The sequence below is a fragment of the Heloderma suspectum genome, chromosome 2 (assembly GCF_057233095.1).
Source record: "Heloderma suspectum isolate Gila_16-S chromosome 2, 16-S_ref, whole genome shotgun sequence".
Classification (NCBI taxonomy): domain Eukaryota; kingdom Metazoa; phylum Chordata; class Lepidosauria; order Squamata; family Helodermatidae; genus Heloderma; species Heloderma suspectum.
The window spans coordinates 31,804,453-31,826,896 of record NC_139459.1 but is presented as its reverse complement, the minus strand read 5'-3'; the positions used below and the strand labels follow the sequence as shown (position 1 = coordinate 31,826,896).

General features: G+C 43.4%; 1 protein-coding gene across 9 annotated transcripts in view; it reads right to left on the bottom strand.

Moving 5' to 3' along the window:
- The window catches only part of NNT (nicotinamide nucleotide transhydrogenase), a 78,645-nt gene extending 58,071 nt beyond the window's left edge, over window positions 1–20,574 (bottom strand). Inside the window, exons 1-5 of one of the 9 annotated variants that reach the window (XM_084833178.1) lie at window positions 20,234–20,427; window positions 15,914–15,993; window positions 15,061–15,268; window positions 4,314–4,543; window positions 1,002–1,219 (exon numbers count right to left, since the gene is read on the bottom strand). In XM_084833178.1, the coding sequence (XP_084689304.1) occupies window positions 1,002–1,219; window positions 4,314–4,543; window positions 15,061–15,211 (599 nt within the window). In that variant the 5' untranslated portion in view covers window positions 15,212–15,268; window positions 15,914–15,993; window positions 20,234–20,427. Of the gene's footprint in view, window positions 1–1,001; window positions 1,220–4,313; window positions 4,544–9,256; window positions 9,291–15,060; window positions 15,269–15,913; window positions 15,994–19,692; window positions 20,171–20,233 lie in introns of those variants that run through there. The other 8 variants (XM_084833182.1, XM_084833181.1, XM_084833179.1 and 5 more) reach the window with 8 other exon arrangements.
- Between the last annotated feature and the right edge of the window lie 1,870 nt (window positions 20,575–22,444).

Below are 22,444 nucleotides of genomic sequence, written 5' to 3'. Positions count from 1 at the left end.
TTTAGCCTGCCTCCAGAAACACATCAAGGAGGGAGCCATCCTAGCCTCCCTGGAAAGGGTGTTCCACAGCTGTGGGGCAGCCACTGAGAAGGCCCTCTCCCGGGTTCCCACCAAACGTGCCAGTGACAGTGGTGGGACTGAGAGAAGGGCCTCCTCAGGAGATCTCAGAACATGGGCAGGTTCATAAGGGAGGATACGGTCTTTCAGATAACCTGGACCGGAGCCGTATGTAGCCTGTGATACCTGTGCTTGCAGACCTACCACCTCAGTTCTACCAGAACAGCCCTTCTGGATGGTTTAAATAAACCTGGCATACTGAACTGATCACAGTCAATGAACAGTGGTCATCAAGAGCAACGTTGGACATGATGCCAATTATGAAAGTGGGGGGAACGAGAGGAGAAAAACAGGAAGCACATCATAGTTCCTGTTCCTGCACATCTCCATCCTGCCAGAACACTTTTTTCCCATTTTCCCTTCCCCTAAGAGATGCATAAGCTCTGAATGTCAGCCTGGCTCCGATCTGACCTGCTTCAGTTTGGATATCAAACTTTTTGGTTAAGTTTTCAGGAGTTCAAAACCTCCCTACTACATGCAAATATTACTATGCTTTTTCACCCAATCCGTAGTGTGTCCCACTCTCTGGTCTTCCAAGTTTCAGATTCTTTGAACACACAAAAAATCCTTGTCAATTCCTTTCCCTCGCTACTGGAAAAAAACTCCTGCGTTTCAGATTCCCACACATCCCTTGAACTCAGTTAGGCACTGCTTCTCAAATTTGTCCCCAAAATTGGAGGAGCTTGTATCTTGGCTACCTGCCTTGGCTACCTGCCTTGACCACATCTCCTGCTACTATAACCCAAGAACTGGGCCTGACTATGACAATTAGCTTATCCTATTCACTCAAAACAAAAATGCACACTTGTTTGGCATATGAATCAATACCCAACTGTCTATGGTTGCAATATTGCAGATGGTTACAAACTATTATGGTTCCATACCCAGCTATGTTGGCCATGGAGCTAAGAGCATCATATCCCTGAGCAATGGTCACACGTGGGACCTGATCCATAGCCAAGACAGTAGTTTTTCTTTCTGCCAGTTTGTTTAGGAGGTCCGGGTTTTGAGCTGGATAGATAAAACTGATCAGGGTACCAGATGACTTAAACAGATCTGCTTCATGTGCACCGAGAGCAGGATTAAACATAGGAGCCCTCACCTGGAGAGGGAAAAAACAGCAAGTTACACAATCCAAGATTGCAGGCATAAAAGCAATAAATAAGCACAAAAGAAAAGCACAGGAGAAATTAAAATAAATCTGTGTTTTAACTGTGTTGTTCATTATTAATCGATATATATTGCATTTTAATTCTTGTATTTGTATTGTGAGCACCCCCACCCCAAGAACCTGCATTATGGATTGGCTATACAAAATAAATAAATAAATAAAATGCTACTTCACATTTTTATAGTGGTTTAGAGTGCTCAGGGTGCTGCTCATTAATTATCTCAGTAATCCTAATGATCACTACATAAAGCAGGGCAGTTTTATTCCAATACTGCAAGAAGCCATTCAAGCTTATTACCAATTGTTTGAAAGGCTTTTAAAAAGTAAATAGCAGGTGCAGGGGCTTGATTTGGATCAAGACCCTGGCAGGAAGACGGGGGCCTTTTAACCCATTGTCCCCACTGCAGTCTCAACTAGATCAGGGCCCCCACACCTATTTGCATTGATGGAGAAAGCACCCATTGGCACCAATGGAAGCTTTTCTTCAAATGCAAGAAGTGGGCTGGGAGCTGGGGATCTTTATCAGGACCACAGCAGGGGCTGCCCCTTACCATCTCACCAGAGTCCTGATCCAAATCAGACCCTCTCCACCTATTTACTTTGACAAATACTATTCACACAAGTGCTAACTGAATGAATATCTCATCTAGTTTCACCCCGGCAGAACAGTGGCTGCCTTAAGTCTACCTGCACACCTGGTTTGCATGTAACAGCTGCAAATTGTGGGTTAACTAACACACAATTCACCCATGGTTTGTTCTTAGGTTAACTGTGGGTTGTTTAACCCATGATTAACTTATAGTGTCCAGGTGTGGACATCATGAAGCAACCCCTGATAGGCCCAATCAGGGGTTGAATATCCAAAACAGCTGCAGCACGCGCCACAGCAAATCATGGGTTATTTGCTGTATGCAAACACCCCCACTGAATTAATGGCAGTAGTCAGTACAGTACTATAGCTGGCACATACAGTACCTTAGTAAACCTCAAATAATCCTGTAATGTTGACTAGTATTATTTTCCTCATATTATTATCTGGATGGGCTAAGGTTGAGAGAGAGTGATTTGCTTAAGACCAATAGTGAGTTCATGTGTGAAGCAGGGTTTGACCTAGGGACATCCTCGTTGCCAGCTCATGCTATTTTACCACTGCAGCACCACTGGATGAAGACTCTGCTTTCACAAAATGTAAACTATGATGTGTTATGGGACGGGCCATAGCTCTTCGAGCACATGTTCCACATACAAAAGGTCCCAAACCCTGGCATTTATTAATGCATTTATTATACTTTTAAGCCGCCCAATAATCCACATTCTTCGGGTGGTGCACAATACATTACGAACATAAAAGACAAACAATAAAATAATAACGACACCATATGATAAAGCCAGGATAAAAACAGCAGCAGAGAGTAAAAAAACCACTTCAGCACATAAAACCAAAGTAAAACCTGCAGTAAAAAAAAGTACAATGATCTAAAAGCACTAAAAACAGTTCTTAAAATGGCATTTCAAGGTAGACCTGGTAGAGAATCCTGTCCAAAACCCTGGACAGCTGCTGCCAATCAGAACAGATGATACAACTAGCTGGACCAGTGGCGTGATTCAGTATAAGGCAACTTTCTATGAGTTCAAATATAGTCAGTAAAGAGTCAGACTGTGGAAGCCAAGCCTTAGCAGAAACTTGTCACTCAAGAACAACTGTCAAATACAACGATAGACTTTGGTCAACTGATAATATGCTATGTGATAAGTGCTTTTGCACTACAGCAACAGAGGTCTGCTCTGTCTGCTCACCAATGTTTCATATTATCGCCAAAGAAACCCCACTGTTAATATTTATAGTATTGCACATGTTTTTAAAAAATGTATTGTCCTTGCAAGATGATTTCAGGAAAGAAATGTGGAAAGCAGAAGTGATTGAATTTTCCAAGCAGGGACACTGTAGCTCATACTGATAATATATCCAAAAGACCAAGACATAAATATGCAAACAATATTTTGAGGAAGGACAGGTATCGCCCATAACCCATCTGATGAATATATTTGGAAAGTCAGGAGGTCCATGGGCTGCAGTCATAGAATGGAAGTAGCTAGTAGAATGGAAATTCTCCATACAATGTAGATGACCTATGCAATGAGCCACTCTATACACTGCAGTCCCTGTAATATGTACACCAAAGCAGTTTCAAGAGGCCTTCTTGTGGCAACTGTAGTGTGTAGAGAGTGGCTCCTTGTTATTCCAGAGCATACACATTACTAAGTGGCCTTGACTTCTTTTGATCTTTTTGATCTATAGATGCAACTGAGCTTTCTTGGAATTCCCCTGCTATTTGGCCATGCAAACAAATAGTCAAATCAGTTTATATACTATACAGCGGTTGTCTTCCACCTTCCTATTCTCGGGGAACCCTTTCCATGCCAATTTGTCTGCTACCGAATCCTGTATGTTGCACTGTTGAATCCAAGAATGCTCACTTATCTCACTTGACAAGGGGCCCTTGGTGAATATAATGCACCCACCGCTGCTTGTACTAACTGTACACCCAACTCTTCCCTGCAGCTGTACACAGTAAGCTTGTGATGAAGACCGAACTGCCCCTCAGGGAAGCTCACCCACAGCACTATTACTGAACTTGGCATCAAAGATTCATGATAAAATTCTAGGAAATGACAGCATTCTCTAGAAGAAAGCTTGGAAAGCCACTACTGTACAAGATTAAGAGTAGTTGGTGACTCACACAAGGAAAATACTGGGAGCTTCTACTTGGAAAAAGGTCCATGTACAGCATGGAGTACTAAGAAGATTCCACGTGCAGGTTCAACATCTCTGTGCCAACTTTGCTATTCAGCTGTGAATTTGCTTTAGCATTGCTGCACCCAATGAGGCAACCAAAGCCAAACTCGATATTCTAGTTATGACATATCCATTTCCATGCACAATACCATTATTTCCCCACTTAGAAACACTCAGAACAACTGTATGTACTATATGATAGAATAATAGTGAAAAAGTAGTAATTACTTTGACGACTAAATCAGATGCCAAAACTTCCTTTGTTCCTTGGATCTGTGCCCCTGCTTCTCTATAATGATCATCAGAAAATTTGGAAGCTTCTCCTGCACTTGATTCCACAACAACATTGAAACCTTGTTTAACCAGTGCTTGAACTCCAGCTGGTGACAAGGCAACCCTTTTCTCATTCTGAAAGATCTCCTTGGGAACACCCAACGTCAGTTGTTTATATGGAATACCTATACAACATAGAGCAACAAAGAGCAATTAGTTTATCAGTTAAAAAATCTGAATAAAATAATAACCTCCTACCGAAAGTGTCTTTTGCATGTATAAAAGACTTTCTTTCCATTGAAAGTCGTCATTTTAACAATGTGCTAACGTCTGTTTTTGCAAGTATTAGGATATCTTCCCATCTCAAACAAGGCAGTTTCGAGGGGTAGACAATGCCATGCACTTACTGTTCTCCTACAGCCATCCACATAGCAGTTTGGGTACAAACGTTTTTACAGTCTTATTTGTCATCTTTACAACAACTCTTGTAATTGGCTCTTTTTTATTTTACAGATGAAAAGCTCCAGTTAAGACCAGCGACTTACCTGAAGCCAATTAGTGAGTCTATAGATGCAGTGGACTCAAAGCCAGGTCTCACAAGGTGAGGTTCAACAGACCAGTTGACCACAATGGCTTTTTACTGCAGAGTAGTTTCTACAGAGATCACATTATGACAGCCATTCTGGACCACTTGCATCCTAACAACCTTGGATCACCAATAGCATTAAGTTAGCCTTCCCCAGCCTGGTGCCCTCCAAATGTTTTGAACCATCATTCCAAGCATTCCTGACCATTTTGCCATGCTAGCTGGGGATGACAGGAGTTGAAGTCCACAACACCTGGAGGGAACCACATCTGAAGGCTGCTATAAAGGTTCTCCCTTCCACCTATACCACTTTCCCCATCAAGACACAAGGCAACTAGGGCCAGCACAAGTGTAGAATTGAACAACTCTCTCCTACTCCCCAGGCTGTAGCAATGGCTTGTAAACTATACGACACAGGGTAAGCATGCCTTGTACACGACAGGTGAGCCACATGGCCAAACCAAGTATTTGTGGTACACTAAGCTTCCACCATACACTGAGGAGGAGGAGCTTAGAGTACAGAAATTCACAGCTGTGGACCAACATCCACCTGTTTGCTGACCAAACACTCACCTCTGCTCTACTTTCCCTTGAAGAACAGGGGTGCAGAACCTCAGACCTGGGGGCCAAATCTGGCCCTCTGGGGGTTCCCAACACAAATCTGGCCCTCTGGGGGGTCCCAACTGCCTCCTCCCCATGGCTCCACCCCATTTCTTCCAACCACCAAGTCTTAGGTGGTTTCCTGGCCTTTGTGACATTTTTCCGCATTCTAAAAAATTGGAATGCCTCTCCTAAGACTTGGTTACGGGAAGTAAGACCTTTAAGCTAAAATATGCCAGTATTTCGGCCACAAACACTTTTGCCTTTGGCCCCGCCCACCACTGGAATGTGGCCCCGAAGAGCATCTCCCAGAAAGAATTCAGCCCTCAAACTTAAGGAGGTTCTGCACTCCTGTTGTAGAAACAGAACCAGCATACATACCACCTGTCAAACAATGGCTGAAAGCAGGCAATAAACTCCACTGAAAAGGCATAGCTCTTCTGATGCCTTTGTCTTACCCCAACAGAATCAGTTCTGGGCCAGCTGAACACAAAGAGCAATGGGAGCACTGACTGTGGCACATAGAATCATAGAATAGTAGGGTTAGAAGGGGCCTACAAGTCCATCGAGTCCAACCCCCTGCTCATTGCAGGAATCCAAGTCAAAGCATCCCTGTCAGATGGCTGTCCAGCTTTATCTTGAACGACCAGTAATTGGTTCCATTGCCATATTGCTCTGACAGTCAGAAAGTTTTTCCTGATGTTCAACCAGAATCTGGCTTCCTGCAACTTGAGCCTATTATTCTGTGTCCTGCGCTCTGGGATGATTGAGAAGAGATCCTGGCCTTCCTCTCTGTGACAAGCTTTCAAGTACTTGAAGAGCGCTATCATATCTCCCCTCAGTCTTCTCTTCTCAAGGCTAAACATGCCCAGTTCTTTCAGTCCATCTTCATAGGGCTTTGTTTCCAGTCCCCTGATCATCTTCGTTGTCCTCCTCTGAACCCTCTCCAATTTGTCAGCATCCTTCTTAAAGTGTGGTGCCCAGAACTGGACACAGTACTCCAGATGAGGCCTAACCAGTGCTGAGTAGAAGGGAACTACTACTTCCCGGGATTTGGAAGCTATGCTTCTATTAATGCAGCCCAAAATAGCATTTGCCTTTTTTGCAGCCACATCACATTGCTGGCTCATATTCAGCTTGTGATCAACAACAATTCCAAGATCCTTCTCACTTGTAGTATTGTTGAGCCAAGTATCCCCCATCTTGTAATTGTGCATTTGGTTTCTTTTTCCAAGGTGCAGAACTTGGCATTTATCCCATTAAATTTCATTCTGTTGTTTTCTGCCCAGCGCTCTAGTCTTATCAAGATCACTTTACATTTTGTTTGTCTTCCAAAGTATTAGCTATCCCACCCAATTTTGTGTCATCTGCAAATCCGATAAGTATTCTCTGCACCTCCTCATCCAAGGTGAATAGATGCACCCTGCAAGATGAGCAGTGTCCCAGGGCATCACCTGTCCACAAAGCACAGTTCCTATATGCATTGCCTCTGGTAAATCAAACATCAGTCCATGTCCAGAGAAGCAAGGAAGCACCACTACCACCACCACACAAGAATCTTTACCAATTCACATGCCAAGAAACTTTCCACTGCTAGTTAGCAAAGTCAAACAAGGGACATTTGTCAGCCCACTGTGAATATGCACTAAACTGCTAGAGGACTGCATATTAATCATGTGTTACTATATTTGAACAAAAAGAAAAATCTACCCAGTCATGCAATTTAAAATTTGTCACCTTCAGTCCAATATTAAAGCTGCAATATTGTGCATACCCACTTGAGAGAGAGTAAGCCTGCATTCTTATATTCACTTATCTGGGAATAAGTTCCACTGAACTCAATACAACTTACTGGTCAGGAAACTTGCTTAGGATTGCACTGTACAGATTTAAGGTTGACTAATGTTTGTCCGCTAGCTTACACAGCAATTTCCCTGAAAGCATTATGCCTTACAGCTATAGTACAAGAGGGTTCCAGATATATCATGCACCTCAAAACATGCTATTAAGTGACAACGTTTATTTACAAGTGTGCCTAATACATCTTCTTATCAATACATTCTCTATCACCATATTCAGTTTCAGCTTCTGCATGACATCAAAAGTTAAAAGCAGATTCAGTACTGCAGTAAAGTAATTAAACCCATTCAACATTTTAGTAATACCTGATGCAACAGGCTGCCAAACTGCTCTGTTAAACTTATGTATTTTTTATCTTTCCTTTTCTTGACACTATAAGCCAAGAGACAGGGTGAGCCTATTTCTCAGAGGAACCAGACAGAGCCCTGGCCTTCCCACAGCAGCAGCCTGGATAGCCAACGTCTTCCCCCACCCCCCTCACACACCCATCACATTTACAGGCAAATAACTCTTGTAGTGTAAGAGGCAATTTAAGAGATATTACAAATTCCCCAGTCTCAACAGTCATCTCTTTTAAACATTGATATTATACGCATATTGTATTATTAGAAAAGTAACATTCTTGTCTTTACAAGAGTGACACAAGACTGGCAGCCACGTAATATAGAGAAGGTAAACCAGTTTTGTAGGAATTTCAAACAGCAAAAAGTATTTTTAAAAAAATTAGCTAGATTAGGTAAGGATAAACCCTCCCAAGGCAGTGTAAAACTTAAAACAATAGCGTTGCATCAATGTAAATCCTACTTCAAGTAGACCCAGTGAAATGAATGGGACAGAAGTTAGACTAAAATTGGATACAACCCATAAAAAATAAATTACAGCAATGCTAAAAACAATGATAAAGTCAAAATTAACCATTAAAATCAGCTATCATGATATGCACAAAAGCCCCTAACTCAATTACAGGCCTAAGTAAATAACCAGGTCTTCAGGGCCTACTTGAAGTCCTGGTCCATCATTATGTTTCACTTAAATCTCTCAAGTAACAAGAAGATCTACAGAAAACTGGGCACTGGAAACAAGGGAGAGGAAGAAAAGAGCAACTTTTTGTTGGTCTTCTTCATGGACTCAATGACTTTCCACAACAGAAAAACCATTCCGACTAGTCATCAACAGTGCAATCGAAACATGTTTATTCAGAAGTAAATCCCATTGAGTTCAGTGGGCTTATTCCCTAGCAACAAACTAAAAAAAGAGAGCAACAGTTGCAGAACACCACAAAAAGATGTAAGAGCACCCAACTGTTATAATTAAATTACACATTTTATATTGTCATTGTACAAAAGATGAAAACATTTATGCAAAAGTACAAAGCCCATATACAAAGAAAGGGGACAGTACTGTTGAAATGGGTACTCTACCAGATGCTCATCTGTGCATTCTCAGAGTTGTACGTCTCTGAGAATGGCCTTGTAGGCCCCTTTCAACCCTACTATTCTATGATTCTATGATCTTTGAATTAATCTCCGTTTGTGCATTTTGAAAATTTAGTCCTGTTTCTTCGTATTTCCCCCATCTCTGTATATGAGCTTTGTAGTCTTGCATAAACATTTTCACTTTTTGTACAATAAATTGCACATTTTATATTGTTATGTATAACAGTTGATTGCTGTTGCATTTTTGTGTGTGGCTTACTCCCTAGTAAGTCTGCTTAGAATTGCAACCTTAGAGGTTTAGAAAAGAGGCTGTTACAAATAACTACTCACTACTGCTAAGATGGGAGAATGAAACATCAAAAGTTGTATCTATTTACCAACTTACTATAACGACAGCTTCAGAAGAAGCTGCTCACCTTTTTTCAGAGTTCTGCAGGAAGACGAGACAGCCTGATGGAGTGAGGTGAAATGAAGACAAGAGGATACAATGAATAGCATAGAGAAAGTAGATCAAGACATTTCTATTCACCTTGTCAAATACACCCAGACACACCTACAACACCCACGCCTACAACCAAGCCTACCAGTGAAATTCAAAGGCTGCAGATCTACACCTGTTAAAGCAGTTTCTTCACATGATAAACGCAGCACTGGCTGGAGACCTCTCACAGCATTTGCCTCTGCCGTTGGGGATAAGGAAGTGCCAGGACCACTTGTTAGCCACCATTTATGCTGGCTGGCAAAAAGCAAGCTGCTGGCTTCTTCGAGGACCAAAGTATTTATCACATTCGTATCCCACCCTCTAATGAACTCATAGCAATGTGCAAGTGGTCCTTCAGGTTCCATCCTGTTTTACTTGGGAAGGGAAGGGAAGGGAAGGGAAGGGAAGGGAAGGGAAGGGAAGGGAAGGGAAGGGAAGGGAAGGTTTCTCCTGTGCAAGCACCAGGTCATTACTGACCCCTAGAGGGACACCTGCTTACACTGGTGTTTTCATGGCAGACTACAGTGGCGTGGTTTGCCATTGCCTTCCCCAGTCACATGACTACCTTTCCCCCAGCAAGCTGGGTCCTCATTTTACCGACCTCGGAAGGATGGAAGGCTGAGTCGACCTGAGCCGGCTACCTGAGACCTGACTTCCGCTGGGATCGAACTCAGGTCATGGGGAGAATTTCGATTGTAATACTGCCGCCTACCACTCTGCGCCACATGAGGCTGTTTTAGTTAGACCAAGAGACAATAAGACTGGCCCAACATCATTCAGATACCTTCATAACTTACTTAGCTGCGTCCCTGTTCTCTCCTGTTTTACTGTTTTATCGATTGATGCTGTATGACTTTATTGTGTTTTGTTGGTTTTGTATCCTACTCTGGGATTGTTTTGTAAAGAAAAGTGAGTAATAAATTGTATAAATAAATAGCTGAACAGGGTTCTAAGTCCAACATTCTATCCACGATATCACATTAAGCAACTGCAGCAACATGGAAGTGGTAGGGCATGCAGGAAGAGAGGGAAGGAGAGCCATGAAAGACAGCAGGTGCAGCTAACCATCAGACCCTGGACAGGATGCCAGGGCTAGGCAAATGCCAAGTAGTACCGCAGCCAACACACATCTTGATTGTTATGTAAAAAGTGTCTTGCTGCTTTCTTTTGACAAGCAAGACAAGTGGTGGTATTAGTGGCAAGGGATGAGTTCCATGCATCCTCTTATTAGGAGGCTAACAACAGATAAATCACCCAGAGAGAGCAATCCTATGGCCGCTAGTCAGCAGCTAGATGGCCATAGGATATCTGGTCTTCCGAGAACATGCTCCAAGGTCGGTTCCTGGAGAACTGACCTTCCCCGCCCGCCTCTGCAGTGCCTCGCAGGCAGTGCAGAACAGCCCTGTGCTCCGCGCTCACAAGAGAAGCACAGAGCGGCCAAAACGGGGCATTCCAGGCAGGGAGGGCGGAAATGCCAGTATGGCATATCCTATGTGTCGTCCAGTAGCCTCCTCTGCCGCTCCGCCATCCTGTGGCTAGACAGCCGAAATCAGCTGTCCAGCCAAAAATGCAGGGCAGGAGAAGCATGGACGGAACGATCCCCTCCGTGCTCTTCCTGCCCTGCACTGGATAGGCGGTCACCTCCGAGTTCAGAAGCAGCCGCCTATCTGCATTGGATTGCACCGTTAAGTCAGCCTTTCCCAAGCTAGTGCCCTCCAGATCTGTTTGACAACAACTCCCACAATCCCCAGCCAGCACAGAATCTGCTCTAGTGATGACTCTCAAAGTGTGAGGTGGACTATTTCTGTTGCCACCCACTTTCCTTGAACTTAAGCATCCCACAATAGTTGCTGCCAAAGATGAACTTGCTAGACCACTAAACTACAGAGTATCAGTTCCCACGTTTCTCCCCACAAAAATGGTGGGGGAGCAAGACAGCAACCAAAGCATACATGCTGCTGATTTTCATTTTCAGTTTATTCCTCACAGACTTTAGACTGAGCTATTCTTAGTCATGCAGAGCCAAGCTACATGGAGGGCTATCTATAAACACACTAGGCACAAGCATAAACATGTCTTTCAGTGATTTAATCAGCGAAAAATCTCACCTATTTTTCTCAGACAGTAGGACATCAGTGCTCTTCAGGGAAAAATAGATATCATTTTACAGAGCCAAGGCCTTCCTGAGATGCAAAGTACTATTATACTTACAGAATTTTGCACTAAGTGATGAAAGCGGGTTCATCACTTAGAATCACTTAGTTTTGTTAGAATTCCATGACCTTCTTCCGGTCCTCCATATCAGGCTATTCTTAACCAATTTCATGACTGCGTACACTCAGATTTCCCTAACCAAGGACTACATGACTAAAGTCATTCCTCAGATGAGATGTCACTCATGGAAATACACTGCACCTGAAAAAATTTATGTCATAACTTTTCACATGTAAGGTTTCTCCCCACATTCCTTAACTTCCCATTAAAAAACATATTGCGTGCAAGCCTTTCTAATTTTTTAAATACCTCCCCATTGTTCTCTATTGCAGAAATCATTCAATGAAACATTTATCATTTCTATAGCACTTTAGAGAGCAATCCTATGGTGCCTGGGCGAGCATCCCAGGGACCATAGAACGGCTTGGAAAACCATTCTGGACAGTGCTCCAACCTTAGAAGGGGGAGTTGGAAATCCAACACCCCCCATCCCCACAGCCAGCATGGAGAGAACTGCGCCAGCTGCCTCTCCAAGGTCAGAAAATCAACCTCGGAAATGGGGAAAGTGGGCATTCCAATGGATGGGGAGGAGAAGAGACCACAGACATCAGAATACAAGTTATCTGAAGCCTTCTCCTCTTCCCCTCCGAAGCACCCTCACTAGGTGGGGATTAGCCCTTTTAGTGAAGATTAGCCCATTTAGTGAAATCTGCAGGGCGGGAGGACAGGGAGGCAAAGATTGCCTCTGCTACTCCTCCCATTCTGCCAGCTTCAGCCCAGCAGGGCATAGGAATCTCAGAAGCCTCTGAGTTCAGGGGCTCCCAAGCATCCATAGGACTGCACCCTTAGTGTTCCACAAAACGCTCTTTGTTCACTGTAGTAAAACAGGGAGGATATGATTGGAACAAGACCATTTGGTTGAACAGGGATTTCAGCTCAGGGATCCCAGCCTCTGGATTTCCCTTACCAATGGGCCTCAGTCACATTAGTGCAGAAGCACGATGCTAATGAATACCTTCTCTTCCTCTCAATTTTATTCCAAGATTATCATAGAGATGTCAAAATAACTGAAAAGATTTACAGGACTAGAGTGGAAAGTGCATATGACTGTGATGAAAACTTGGGTAGACAGTAAGATGTAAGGGTTCTATCCTTAAATACAGCATACAAATAATTTTAAATAAATACAGCAAACAGTGTTACTACAGTAACTAGAAGTATATCCAAATCATTGCAGTAAGGGGCTTTTTTCACTTAAAAATTAGAATTCTTATTTCTGAACACCCCATACAAAAATTGCCATAACACTTCACTTTTATATGGTACTTTTAAGTGCTCATGAACTTCACATACATTGGTTCACACTGAACAACAGCCCAGGCTTTTTTTTTTTTACCCTGAGTTGTTGCAAACATGCTGGTGTACGCTCCCCGATTGCTCCCAGTGCAACCGGGAGTGGCTAAACCACGTAGGGACACTCCGTGACAGGAACTCTGGCTTGTCAGGGGAGAGACAAGCCAGAGTTGGAACCCGGAGTCATGCTAAACAACCTAAGCACGGAGTGCCCCTGGGTTGTTCAGCACTCCCACTTGTAGCAGGAGTGATCGTGAAGTGTGCATCAACATGCTGCTGTGTTTGTGACAAGCCAGGGTTTTTTGTTTTTTTAAAAAAAAACTGTGTTGGTGTGATGTGCAAACTGGGCCACCATCTCAAAGGAGATCGAACATAGGAGTTAATATGCTTTTAAATGTATAGACTAAAGCTTTAAAAAACACAGCGAACTCACCAAAAACCATGAAACAGCAGAGATGAGCATATCATCTGTTATTATGTCTGCCCTTTATGTTTTTGTTGAATGACAATCTTATGTTATCAAACTAAATTAAAACAATGGGTTGGTGTAGTCACATCAACAAAGACATCCTAGTTAGAACAGTTTTCCAAACTGTACGAAGTCACCAGACCCAAGTTAATTGCGCATGAGCTCCAATTCTTGCAAATATACCTAGGAAACATTTAATAATACATACTTGAAAATGTTCTGCACTGGAAAAAAATGTAATCATTAAGACATCATTAATTAAGCAAGCAAAACTGTTGATAGCTTGTGAACTACAGTAAGCATGAAGTTTTCATATTCAACAGCCAAACTATGCATTCAAGAGTACCATCACAAAGCTCTCACCATTCATGTTATTTATTTATTTGATTTATTTCCTGCTTTTCTACCAAAACATGGCACTCGGGGTGGCTTGAGTAAGGCGGGTTGTACTCCAGTGTAAGTTCTCAGAAAAATGCTTAACATATCTAGTTAAGAACTGAAAAAGTAATGATGTACTTTTGTTGTGCTCATGCATCAAGAGAATTTTCTGTAGTGCACATACAGGCATTTGCATGTACATTTTAAACTAGCTTAGCTTTCCCCAGCCTTCAGAAATTAAGGCCTACATGACCATTGGACATGCTGGCTGGGGCTGATGAGAGCTGAAGACCAAAAACATCTGGAGGGAACCAGATTGGAGGTTTAACTAGTTACTACCCATTTAAATACCACTAGGAGAACCAACAGCACATAGTACGATACAAGCCAAAGTAGTCACATGGTTTTCTGCCTAGTGGGCTTATCGTTTACAACTGACAGCCAAAATAGGGATGGGGAAGAAGTATAAGATTAGTGAAGAGTCACAGGGTGGGTTTGGGAAGCACTCAGCAGCAGGAGGATAGTTAACCAATTCCTAGGCTCCAAACAAAGATGTGTGGTCCAGTTAAAAAGAAGAGTCATACAGAACATTTTTAATGAAACCCAGCCACTGCGGACAAAAGTGTATAGACCCACTGATCTATGTAGACTAGCTCAGTTACACAAATTTTTTGCTAACCTGCAGGAGTTGTGTGTTTTTTTAATCAGCCTACCTGTTTGCACTTATCCAGTTTGTCACAAAGTGACTTGAGCAATGGGTCCAGCAAGGTAATTTTTCGGAAGGAATTGTTACCTGCCCTAGGCAAATACCTAACTGAAAGGCTGTTTAATACATGCATTTCCAAGGTACATTTTGTACCTTCAACTATAACACCTCTCTTCATTACCAAATTTCCAGTCTGAATAATGGGCAGGATGCATGTAGGTGTGTTTGTATATTACAAGAACCCCCAGGGTGAATTTCAATCCCCTGCCAGATCTCAGGCAATGACAACTTGGCCCCATAGCATCAACCTGGAAGGAAGCCTTGGATCCTAAAAAAGCAGTGTTTTATTTCCCTTTGAAAGCGTTCATAACAACCATTCACTTATATGGGAGAAAAGGTACACTTAAAATCAACATCAGAATAGAGACTAAACCTGTTGTCAAGTAACCACAGCTGTTGAGATGCATCGCCCCAACCTGGGATCTTTTTCTTGGTTACACTAGGAGTGTAACAGAATGCTAGGAGAGCAGAATGGGATGTTGGGAAGTGGCTTCTGGGTGTGTGTGTCAATTTCAGACCCTTAAGTTTGAAATCAAGCATTTCTATTAAAGCCACGTACCTGGTTTGACAGGTGCCTGGCACCAGAGTATCTGGTGGGTGCGGATTGTCCGTAAGCACGGCGTCTTCACAGTCTTCACCTTGTGACACATCACATTATTGAAAAGGGGACTGGAGCAACTAGTAACAACTGTACGCAGGAGGCTTGCCATGTTGGCCAAGATCCAGCAAGGAGGATTACCCCGTTAGGAAGCCACACAGGTGTCCTGCTGTATACAAAAACATTTGTTCTTTAGCAAATAATGGCACTAGAGACCAGGAAAGCATAAAGTGTCTTATTAAAATGAATTCTAACTTAAGGTCACAATGCACAACCTGACGTCAACAACAGTTTGACAAGATCCATGAACTTTTCTCTGTGAATAAGTAGCACTTAGCAATATGTTTAGACCTTTGGCATTTGAGAATGAATACAGAAATAATATTTTAATCAAAATGCAATGTAACATATAGATTTCAAATCACCATCACTTTAATGCAATACTTAAATGTGATTTTTTTAGGCTGGACACAATTACTTGCAAGTGAATTCCATCCTATTTCAGTAAAAAGGCTGTGGTTTGGTGGTAGAGCACATGCTTTGCATGCAGAAGGTCTCCGCAGCACCTCCAGACAGGGCTAGAAAAGACCCCTGTCTAAAACCCTGGAGACCCACTACTAGTCAGATTAAAGACAATACTGAACTAGAGAGACCAAGGGTCTGATTCAATATAACGTAACTTCCTATGTTCCTAAATGACTTCCAAGATTAGGATTGCGGCTTTATGCTTACGGTTTTTTCTATCATTCCAGAAGCAAAAATGTTGAACTACAGTTTATATAAAGGTAAGTCACATCCACACATAGTCACTAACCTAAAAATATTAAAGAGTGGCAGAACTATCATCATCCAGTCCCAATACTTTGAAACGCGTCTGTGTGCAATCCAACGGCACTGAAAATAAGTGAGGATTTTACCAATGTTTTCAATGGGATTTAGATGACATTTTTATTTATTTATTGCATTTATACCCCGCCTTTCTCCCTCTCGCAAGGAACTCATTATTCATTACTCATTATTATGGGTAAGCTACTTAAATCCAGCTATCTGCATTTATGATGCTCTTCCCTTGAAAATAAAGATGGTAAAATTAAGTATATTGCACGGATGAAAATACAAGCAATAAAAATCTTAAAAACACCACATTGTATACAGATGATAACCTATGACATAGATTTGTTAAGCTACTACACTCCATACTAAAGTGAAGATACATGCCAGCAATACAGGCATTTAATCATGCTGGTACTAGCCAGTGCTGTGTGGCCCATAAATTAATGCCGTTTGCTGCTGAAAATCTAACTAGTTCTACTGCAACCATAGCAACATCCAAAAAGATCAAAAATAGTAGCAGCACTCTAGGACACACAGGAAGTCGGCATATTCTCACTCCAATGTAAATTAATCTAACAACAACCCATGGTTTGGAGAATAGATATAGCTACAACTATATTTAGCAACACACGAAGTACCTAGATTATTTGATGCCTATAATTTTTTAATAATATTTAACTGGAAAATTCACTCAAGCACTGAGAAAAAACAAACACACGATCATTCTAAATTCATGGTTGAAACAAGGGTGACATTTTTGCCAGCACTTTCTTTTTAAAAATAAAAATAAAAATTGAAACACTGAAAAGTGACCCCTACTAAATATTTCAAGACAATTCTTTCCCCAACTTGATATACAAGTAAAAAAAAGCTTCCAGCAGGCATAACGTCTAAGGAAACTGCCATAAATAGGAGGCACTGTAACACAGACTTATGCCACGTACTCAGATACTCAAAATGCATAAGAAATATAATTCCTCCAAAAGAAAGAATAGTAACATCATTTGTGACCACACCCCTTGCCCTCAGAGGCATATAGCTACCAGATAAAAGTGTTCTCTTAAATGAATAACGCATATTAGTGTCCCAACTGCATTACCACGTCTGCAGGAAATGCAGGAAGCTGGAATCCCCATTCATTAGCAAGTTCCAATTGGCTGCTTGCTGAGTGCAATGCTGTGCATAATTTGCACCAGACACACATGATTGGATACAACTACTTATCAGTCTCTGACTGGAGTCAAGTTCATTCATTGAGGGAAGGACCTGTGAAAGCTGTCTCAGAGTAACAAACTTTTAATTTATGCAGCCTGCTGTCACTGTCCAATCACCTGCCAAGGCACACAGTTTCCAGTAAACATACTTCTTAATCATTGGAGCTTGAAACTGGAGATCAGAACACTTGTGTTTTACATCTAACCTTAGCCATTGATTTTTTTTTTCATTATTACTTTGTTTTGTCCTTGACTATATTGGTGCTTTGGAGATATTTTCTGCATGTGCAAATTTAAAGTTAGCTGCTGTTTTTAATTTATGGAGTCTAATATATTTATTAATCATTCAGTTTCTGTTTACTTCAATAGTTTACTCCCAGAAAAATGTGCATAGGATTACAGTCTAAGGGCGCAATCCTATCCAGATAGGCGGCCGCCTCCAAACTCGGACGTGACCACCTATCCATTGCAGGACAGGAGAAGCACTGAGGGGATCGTTCCCTCCGCGCATCTCCTGCCCTGCATTTTCTGCTAGACAGCCGATTTCAGCTGTCTAGCCACGGGACAGCGGAGTGGGGAAGGAGGCTGCCAGATGACACACCGGATGTGCCATACCAGCATTTCCTCCTTCTCCATCCCAGAACGCCCCGTTTTGGCCACTCCATGCTCCTCGTGTGAGAGTGCAGCACGGGGCTTCTCTGCACTGCCTGCGAGGCAGCACGGAAGGGGGAAGGTTGGTTTCCGGAAAACAACATATTCTATGACCATCTAGCAGCCATAGGATTGATCCCTAAATCTCATCTTCCAGCATCCTTGAACATAGGAAACCAACTCAAAAATAAATGCCTCAATATCTAGTCTCCAAAAGAATTTTCTATAGCTGTAAGGTAGTTGCTGCTCATTTTTCTTCATGCCATTGCTATACTATCCTTGCAGACATATGATATCTACAAAGGGGGCTTTCAGCCAATTCCAAAAATCAAATTAGGGAAGTGAGCAATATGTTAGGGTAAATTTTCAGTGCTAAACACTGGTAACAAGAGACCAGCATATCCGAACCACTGGGGACCATCAGCGTACACACGCCTGGAAGGTGTGGGCCAGTTGCAATTCTCCAGTGTGAATCCCTGACAGCTTAAAGAGACACAGACCCCTTTCATGTTTTCTTGGCATATAGAACTGACAATCCAGAATATGTGAAAGCCAGTACCTCAAATGCATGCCTAGAAGACCACAGCAAGTAAGCCTATAAGAAGGCTGCTATATTCTTTAATAGCTAAGGCTGCAGTCCTAAGCACTCTTCCTTGGGAGTACTCAGCAAGGCCTACACCTGAATAAATACACACAGGATTAAGGCAGCAAGGCCTCAAAACAGCCTCCCAAGGAGATTTTGGAGGGTCCTACCTCAACTAAAGTTAAAAGGGCATAATGCAGGGCACTTCCAGACAATGCTTTTATTGTACAACCACCCTGTCCCATCCACAGAATTTTACTGGAAGTGGGGGAGGGAGGTCGAGACATAGCTGTTTTACATTTGTAACCTTCCCAGGTTTCCCTACCACTTCAGTCTTTTTACTGGCCACAGAGAACCCACTAAGGGAAAAATAGAATAGCTGCACAATGTATTTTAATTGGTAGTGCCTCTGTTTGTTAGCACCCACAGTTTCATAACGAGGATGTGCTAAATCTTCTTTAAAACAGACCTTAAAATAAAAGACTTACATCACCATCATCGAGAGTCATGCACGTTACCCTCCAGCCATTACTCTCACATCTTAAGATGAGGGTGCAACTCCCAAGAACAGACTCGGGGCTTTTGAAGTCATGTGGGAAACAAGCAAGGACTCTAAATGCTTAAACCACACATCTCAAGCAGGTTCCCAGGTCCTGGCACCAACTGCAAACCCTCCCCTATCCTTTATCGCCAAAAGGCCTAGTTAAGTCTTGAATGTGTTGAAAGGTACCTTTGCAAGACTCAACCAAGGTCATCTCCTCCATTCCCACTGTACATTTGTCCTCTACGTAGTAAGTATAGAGGCAGCAATGTTGACTTTAGCAACTGTTGCAACTCTCTTCTAACAAAAACTAGCTCTCCCTGACACACATTTTTTCCATGCCAGCTTTACTTTCTTTTTTTGGCTACACAGCATTAAAGCATAACTGGTTCAGCTGCCAAATTCCATAAATATACGTTACTTTTTTTCCCCCTCCCCAAGAAGCTTCCTTTTCCTTAGAAGGTATGCAGGGTTCTTGCCTACCGGTGCCAGCTCCTATTTGCTTTCATCAATTTATGGCAGCAGTTTTCAGGGCACCCAGGGCAAAAGAGGCCAGACGTGCCACAGTGTCACTGATCCTTCGGTGGGTTTCAGGAGACCCTAGTACAGCCTTCCCCCAAGCGGGTGCCCTCCAGATGTGTCCAACTACAACTCCCGGCATGGCTGGCTGGGGGTGCTGACATTTGTAGCTCAACACATCTGGCGGGCACCCGCTTAGAGGAAAGACAGCGAACGGCGCCTCCTCGTGAGTAACCCGATCACAGCCTTACTCAGCTCCATCTGTCGACGGCGAACAATCAGGGCAGAACGGGAAGCGGCTCCTTCGCTTCGCTTCCCTCCTCCTCGCCCCCGTTAACTTCGGCGGGCCTAGAACTGCAAGAGTTCTGCGCCGCCTCGTTGCCAAAAGTATTCGCCGCTCGCGGTTTGTGCGTGGAGGAAAGCTGGACGGAAGGATGGAACTCGGTTCCAGTCAGGAGGAAGGAATAAAGCTCCTTTTTTCGGCCGCCTCCCCTACCCACCCCGTTTAGGCACTTTCCCGCAACTGCGGAGCAGGCAAAGACAAAAAGACAAAAAAAGAAAGAAAGAAAGAAAGAAAGAACAGGCAAACGTCTCTGACCCTTCCCCGCACAGCTGCATACATTCGAGCGAGGTGAAAAGGGCAACTGCTTAATCTTTAGCCCCCGCAAGCGAGCGAGCGAGCGAGCAAGCAAGGGTTTGTTTAAACACACACCACCTCCCGCGTCCTGTGAGAAGGGGTGGGGGGAGGGGGAGACAACAGCCGCAGCCGCAGCAGCAGCAGCAGCTACCTACCGCCCTTTGTGCCCTGCCCGCTCGTCTCGCGTGCAAATTGCTGTTGCGCTGACCTTCCCGGCCCGCCGGAGCCGGCGCGAGACGGGAAGCAGACAGCGAAAGCCTGCGCGAGGCCCCAGCCAAATGGGCGGGGCGCGAGCCCTCCGGCAACCCAGAATTGGAGGGAGATCGGATGCGATCGCAAAACAAAACGCACACGCACAAACCCTGTCTAGGTAGACACACGTGACGGGGAGCCGCTCTCGCCTCTTTCAAGGAGAGGGGGCGGCAGAGGGTCTCTCTCTGCACGTGACGGCCTTTGGACGGCGGCTATTGCTCTGAGCGCTGGCCCCTGGATGCGCAATTGCGCATGGGCGTCCTCGGCCCATTTGGGGAGTTTCGCGCGGGGAAATTGGTTTCTGTGCCGCCGTCCTTTTTCTGGAAGGCTAGCGTTGGAAAATGGCAGTGAGGAATACTTAAGGAGGAAGACGGTTGTGTTGGTAAGGGCAGGGAGCTGTGTTTATTTATAGGCTGTGCGCCCCCTTTTCCTTTTTTTTTCTCGTCTTAGTGTGTCGCATCTCTGCCAAACATCCAGCAGGTTCTCAAAATCGCGGGTTAGGTCACGCTGGCTGGGTACGATTGGAGTTGTAGTCAACACACCTGGAGGGTACCAGGTTGCGAAAGGCTGGCTTAGAACGAAGTCCTGGATATAGCAAATTTGAAGCATAGAAACTAGTCGCCACTGTTCTCAGCTAGAAGCTGAAGGCATCTGCCCTCTTTTCTGTTTAAATTAGGAGGCAAGTAAGCTGTGTGACAGGGATAGGCAACGTGTGGCCCTCTAGATGCAACCCTCATTAATCGCTATTGGTTATCCTGGTCTGGGTGGATGAGAGTTTCTGTCCAACCAATGGCTACTAATCCTGATGGCTATGTTCTATCTCCAGTATCAGAGGCAGTATGCCTATGTATGTCAGTTGCTGGGGAATATGGGCAGGGGGGTGCAGTTGCACTCGTGTCCTGCTTGTGTGTTCCCATCAACAGCTGTTTGGTCACTGTGTGAACAAAATGCTGCTCTAGATAGACCCTTGGTCTGATCCAGCATGCCTCTTATGTTTATATAACCACATCCGGAGGGCCACACGTTCACTATCCCTGCAGTATGATATACATGACCTAAGATTGTTCTCTTTGTTGTCGTTCAATCGTGTCCGACTCTTCGTGACCCCAGGGACCATAGCATGCCAGGCCTTCCTGTCCTGCGCTCTCTCCCGGAGTGTGCTCAAGTTCATATTCATTGCATCGGTGATGCTATCTAGCCATCTCATCCTCTGTCGTCCCCTTCTCCTTTTGCCTTCAGTCTTTCCCAGCATCAGGGTCTAAGATTGTTCTCTAGCTTCCAAAAATTAACTTGCTTTGAGAGCAACAGCCCAATCACTTGCATAGTGTACCCTAAAACATAGCTTAGATTTGAAAGTATCAAACTGCCAGTTTAATTTCATACATTATCAAGTATTTTATTTATTTAGACATTTCTTACCCACTCTTCATTATAAAATAATCCCAAAGCAGGGTACAAGCAATAAAATGCAGTAATATAATACTACATTGACTAAACATAAACGGGAGAACAGTACTGAGAGGGTATGGTTATCCCCCTTACACTGCTGTGTTTTTTCTGGGATTTGTTTGAAATAAGTGGTACATAAATATTGCTAGTTAATAATAATAATAATGAGTTATTCCAGAGTCTGATAATGGCCGACTCTGAAAGGGTGAGCCAAAGTCAACTGCTGGAGCTCCTGCACGGTTCTAAGCTTGCAGTTCTAAGCACTCTTTCCTGCAAATGAGCTTTGTCAACATCAGTGGGATGTAATTCCAAATAAGCATGCATTGCAATGAAAACTCCTCCTCTCCCAGAACTGTATCCATCCCAACTGGTTTTTATAAGAACTACGTAAGTTTAAGAACTGGTGCCTTAGTTTGCTTGTTTTTCTCCTCCCTTCCCATCCCCATCCCCTTTTTTCTTTTGTGTTCTGTCTTTTAAGTTGTAGGCTTGCAGGCAACAACTGTATTGTTTGTTACTGGTCTTATAAAGACTGCTATGGGAGCCTTTTCAGCTGAAGAGTAGGGTAAACATATTTAAAATAAGGGTCAAGACCAACACCAGCTATTATAGTAGTCCTTTAATAGCTGGAACCACAACCACCAATCACTCCCTTATATTTACACCAG